This window comes from Carex rostrata, chromosome 17 (genome assembly GCF_964058835.1).
Source record: "Carex rostrata chromosome 17, lpCarRost1.2, whole genome shotgun sequence".
Taxonomy (NCBI): domain Eukaryota; kingdom Viridiplantae; phylum Streptophyta; class Magnoliopsida; order Poales; family Cyperaceae; genus Carex; species Carex rostrata.
Window position 1 is genome coordinate 623,760 of NC_135934.1, and position 5,536 is coordinate 629,295.

Genomic DNA, 5,536 nt, shown 5'->3' on the forward strand with positions numbered 1-5,536 from the left:
CATAGTTATTAATATTTCTTATTCAGAAGTTTCAAACTGCACCATGGTTTCTGTGTGCTTGCAATTGGAACTTGTAAACACATGCAACTCATTTATTTTTGTTCACGTTTTCTGTGTGTATGTTTGCAGATAATTAATTTAGATATCATAGAAAGAGAATGCCATGCCCTTTTATTGCAAGGTTCCGTGGTGGGGACCTTAATCGACTTGTTAGATGTAGATATTATACTCATTTATTATATTTATGTCAATACTTATTAATCAACTTGTTAGATGTAGATATTATACTCATTTATTATATTTTATGTCAATACTTAATTATTGGAGTGAGCTGTTACTGTCTTACTGGGGTGAAAACGGTATGGATAATTTATCCGATTTGTATTCGAAAAATTAGATATGAATATCCGATATTCGAATATCCATGTGGATATGGATATTAATATAGTTTTACGTTTCAATTATCTGTATCCGAATAATAGATATATATCATATATTTTAGTATATATTATGAAAAAAAAAATTGTTATTCACCATTATAATTAGAAAAATATTATAAAATTTAGTATTTTTAATAAATTTTTATATTATTTTAATAATTATCCGATCTGTATTTGTATTCGTATTCAGTTAATATTTGATATGCATCTATATTCAAAGACTTAAAAAGAGATGAATATAATTTTACCACTAGTACGAATTTGTGATGACAACCATTGGCCAGATTTTGATGTTTGATCTGGGATCTCGGTTTACATTTACTAGATGATTCATATATAATTTAAATTTTTTACGAAACTTGATGTGAATCAAACGGATCCAGATCGGACGTGCAGTGCAAATTGCAAGTTGCTAACATGCATCCATGCAAGGTGAAGCGAGATCCAAGTTGCATTTTACCAAATTTCAACCAAAATTTAGTAACAAATGGGAGAGAATAGATTGTAAATATAGTGATCCAAAACCAGTAGTTTTAGTGTAATGTTATAATTACATTTTTTTTACATTAATAATTAAAGATTTACAGTCCAACTAAAAATTGTCTCTGTGTGTGTGTTTTTTTTAAAATAAAAAATTGCGAACCATTAATTTTATTTCATTTTCAATAATAATGCATTTATATTGAAGTCCTAAAATTTGGAGTTATATGTACTAGATGAAAATCGAAAATCCATAATTAATTGTGATTAATTTGCTGCATTGATTCTTTTGTACTTTTATTATTGTAAATAAGAACTGAAACTTCTAGTTTATAATTTTTAACATTAATGCAATAATTACGAATAAAAAGTTCCAAGAGATTATAATTTGAATTCGAATTATTAATAAAATTTAATACACGTTCGTGATGAAAGAAAACATTTGGACTTGGATCTTTTCGCAAAATTAAGACATTTATTTAGTAGCTATTAGCAATTTTGTTCTTTGATCGATATACAATATTGCGTACCCAAAAACATCATATATAAAATTCTCAATAAGAAACGATTTGTATATTAAAACTACATGTACATTTTATTGTGGATTAAATTGAGGAATAAGGAGCTTCACTCTTACTTAAGAGTTAAATGCAAATTAATTAGTCAGACTTAAGTCTACCTTCGAACAGTCTAATTAAAATAAAGTGTTTTAATATATTTTTTTCTCTTCCGTCAAATAAATATAAATTGAATTAATCAGGCTAAAACAATCAAAGACTTCTTTAATGAATTTATATCACCTAAGGTAACAGAGTATTTATGTTTAGATATGGACCGTCCGATCAATTCGCACGAATATTAAAGAACTCCCTTGCATTTCACCTCGGTCCAAATAGGTCTGAATTCTTATCGCACGGTACGTATGTAAACAGAAATATTATGCTACCTCAAAGATGTGCACACTGTCTACGGCGTAGCTTTGACTGGCGACTTGCTACCTAGTTTACCCCGATACCCAGATTCCGAATTCACATTCCCTCAGTTACCTGACTGAGCACAATTACAATCGGACGGTTCTTTTAGCCTGGCACGAATCTACAGTCCACGGGAACCGGATAGAATGATGCGGCTGGGATTAATCTGGCCCGTCAGTTTCAATTTGTTTGAATCAGGTACCTGGGAGGATACGGTTCCTATCCACAAGATAAGTGGTGGAATGAATGGACCCAGCATGTCAGTCACATCTCTCATAAACCGAAATGCGCGACCTGCAACTCTGCAAGTAAGTCTCTTTGATATTTACTTGAGATACCATCAGTCGACCTCCACGTCCTTATGCCTACGGTCTCAACAATCCTCTACAACGTTTCAAATATTCCATCGAACATTGGAAGGATGAGATTGCGTCACATATTCCCATCAGGTACGCTTGAATGGTTCCAGCGCTGTAGAGGATAATCATCGTTGCAAACGGGCGTACGGGATGACGGGAAGTCTCGCTCTCCGCGCCTTGTTGTCTTCTCTTTTACTCCTCTCTCTCTCTCTCTCTCTCTCTTCTAATTTCGCTTTATCCATTTTTCTACGATTGCAACAGTCTGTTTTTAGCATCTCCCTCCGAAAAGAACTAAAGTAGATAATAAAGAGGTTCTTTGCTCTGATCTCTTCGTCTCTCGCTCGCGTGCTTGATGTGGTGATTTCAATTCAACGAAGCTGGTAGAGATGGCCCAAACCTCGGGTTCCAACTGGATCGACTCCTTTCTTGGCTGTCTCAGGTAAGTATCAAGCTCTTGATTTGCTATCAGATGCTTTAACTGCATTTTCTAGTTTGATTTCTATTTGTCTTCGTTCGATCTGGCCTCTGATTTAGTCTAGGAGACCTGGAATTTGAGTGATACGCAATTAATTAATCAGCTTTTAATTTGCCTAGAACTAATTCAGCGCAGGAGTTGTTTTGGATTCTACAAGTCGGCGTGCGCTCCAATAATTGAAGGTGAAGAGCACTATAACAGCTCAAAAGTCGATGATCGAGCTTCTCAAAAGCCTCTTTTGTATGATAGTTTTTTGAGTTCAAGCACATATGATCTTGAGCACAATTACTTCAACCCAAATAATAGCAGTTTACACTCTTTGGAAAAGAGCATTTCTTCAGCCAACCATCAAGCTGAAGGAAGTGGTGTCGACTCTCATGAATTTAGAAATCATGGTAATTATCTACCAAATAGAAAAACTAATTGGGTTCAAACCATCAAGGAAAGTGGAGACAATTTCATACATAGAGGCTATCTTGTAAAATCTTTTTTTTTTTTGAAAACCTGATAGGGGCTATCAGGGTGACAATATCATTTCATACATAGAGGCTATCTTGTAAAATCTCTTTTTTTATTTGAAAACCTGATAGGGGCTATCAGGGTGACAATATCCTCCTCCATGGGAGATATTTCCTATACAACTTTCTATCTGGTATATAACTCATCAATTACACACAGTGTTGCCACCAAAGCCTAGCATCCTGCATTGCTCTGTCAGCCACCAGCTCTGCTCCTTTTGCTTTGCCATGAAAAACCCTTTGGTTTCTTTCTAACCATAGGTGCCAACAACCTGCCAGTAAAATCGCTCCCCACTTGTACCCTAACATCCCTTCCACCTATCTTGTAAAATCTCACAGTATCAAATTTACCATCCTAAACTTGCAAAATATCACATGTACCTTTTTAGAATCCAAAATCAATTTACTTGCAATTACATAAATTTTTCCCAAAATTAATGTAACATCTGGATTGGAGATTAATATTTTTTCTAAGGTGCTTGTAGCCTTGTACGCAAGTCAAACCTTTAGTATTTTATTTCTGAAGTTGCCAAAACTGTCCTTTTTGTCCATTCTTCCAACTCTTTTTTCCCTTGCTAGTACTTGTGTAATACAGCTGAAATCAATTGAAAATGATTGTAACTTAAGTTCATTGCAAGTCGTTGCTGTTCTGACGAGATTTTTGGACCAATTTAAGTGGTATAATTATGCAATGGAATGCATCTTATAGTGATTTACTAATATATGTTGTCTCTTCTATCCAATCTGAATTATAGGTCTTCTACACTGGAATGAAGCTAGACAGCAATGGTTAGGTCATAGGAGGCAGCGAAGGAAGTCCCAAGAGATTAACAATCCCAGGATAAGGTATGTGTAGCATTATTGTACTTGTGCTACATTAGGCCTTTATTCAAAATAAATGCACACAGAGAAATGCAGGGGGAGGGTGGGTGGGGTGTGACTATGTGAGTGGTTATGGATCAAGGATTAAATACAGCTTAGCTGACATTGATGATTTTGTCGTTTATGAGTTTCTTAGAAACATTGAAGGATTTGATAAACCTTAAGAAACCTGCATCCTTGCTTACAGTGAAGCAGTGTTTCTTTTTTTTCTTTTTTTGGATGCTATTTGGCTCAGTCTCTCTGGAGTAATATCATTTCTCAAATTGCTATATCATTTCTGCAAAACAACAAATGTGTGGTGTCCCTTTAAGATGTGATAGAGATTAGATATCATTATGCCCCTCCTCTCCTAGTTTCATAAACAATAACTATATTGCTCCTCTTACTCACCCCAGATAAGTAGAGATTAACAACGGAAAACATAGCATAGTTCCTGCATTGTTTTGAAGTAGGGAGGAAATACTATTACCGTATAGGTATACATGATATTGCTTATATTATGTTATGGCATAGAACATTGCAAGGGTATAGAAGGTACTTTAAAATTTACCCCTTAGTTTGGCAACTAAGAACCAAATCGGAACCAAATGATGAAAAAATAGGATTGTTTAATTTTTAAATTTTTTTAATGTCCATGCTTCTTATCTTCTCTTGTATTTTGTTAGTCTATATTAATTGGAAAAGCACTTTGTTGATGCAGCTGGAATGCAACATATGAGAATTTACTGGGGACCAATAGGCGATTCCATCAACCTATCCCTCTATCTGTAAGATCCACTGATCTGGCATCTTATATGTGGTTATTTTGATATTTTTCTTAATCTTATTTTATTTATTTTATTTTTATTGTATGTGGCAGGAAATGATAGACTTTCTGGTAGATGTGTGGGAGCAGGAGGGCCTTTATGAGAATACAACATTTGGGATACTTTAAGATCTTAGCTACCAAATATCATACCTTTTTTTTCTTTTAGTGGTGCTAATTATCATAGCTCTCTCTCTCTCTCTCTCTCTCTCAACTAATCTATTTCAGATGTCAAACTTCTTGCAAATACCTTAGCCATATAGATGAATCTTTTAATGATACTTCTGGGTCCTTTTTTTTTCCTGAAGCCATTTAGTTTCTAGTTATAAAATCCCTTGTTGTAATGTGTCTGTCGAAATACATAATTGCATGTTTGTGAAAATAGCTTCTCTTAATTCGTCTTCTTTTCGGGTTTTTTTTTTGTTGTTCAGGAAAATAACACTGCTAACAGGAAAGTTACATTTCCACTTTTTGTTCTCCTGTAGATTGTAAGGCTACAAGTACCGATTTTGATTGAAAAATAGACGACTAATGGGTGTCAGATAATCACATTTAATTTTACTTGCTATATGGGGTTAGTGAGTCGCTGCTTAGGAGAAAATC

The 5,536-nt window shown here is 34.3% G+C and overlaps 1 protein-coding gene across 1 annotated transcript; it reads left to right on the forward strand.

Moving 5' to 3' along the window:
- Positions 1–2,476: 2,476 nt before the first annotated feature.
- Positions 2,477–5,328, forward strand: LOC144568707 (uncharacterized). Its single transcript, XM_078319075.1, has 5 exons — positions 2,477–2,692; positions 2,864–3,123; positions 4,002–4,092; positions 4,829–4,895; positions 4,988–5,328. Exons 1-5 carry the CDS (start codon positions 2,640–2,642, stop codon positions 5,060–5,062), a joined length of 546 nt encoding a protein of 181 aa, XP_078175201.1. The 5' UTR covers positions 2,477–2,639; the 3' UTR covers positions 5,063–5,328.
- Positions 5,329–5,536: the final 208 nt, after the last annotated feature.

What these genes read in the sequence shown, in the direction of transcription:
- LOC144568707 (XM_078319075.1), top strand. Translation starts at nt 2,640, where the DNA reads ATGGCCCAAACCTCGGGTTCCAACTGGATCGACTCCTTTCTTGGCTGT. An exon ending in TCCTTTCTTGGCTGTCTCAG is followed by an intron (nt 2,693 to 2,863) that starts GTAAGTATCAAG and finishes AATTCAGCGCAG; the next exon opens with GAGTTGTTTTGGATTCTACA. An exon ending in ATCAACCTATCCCTCTATCT is followed by an intron (nt 4,896 to 4,987) that starts GTAAGATCCACT and finishes TGTATGTGGCAG; the next exon opens with GAAATGATAGACTTTCTGGT.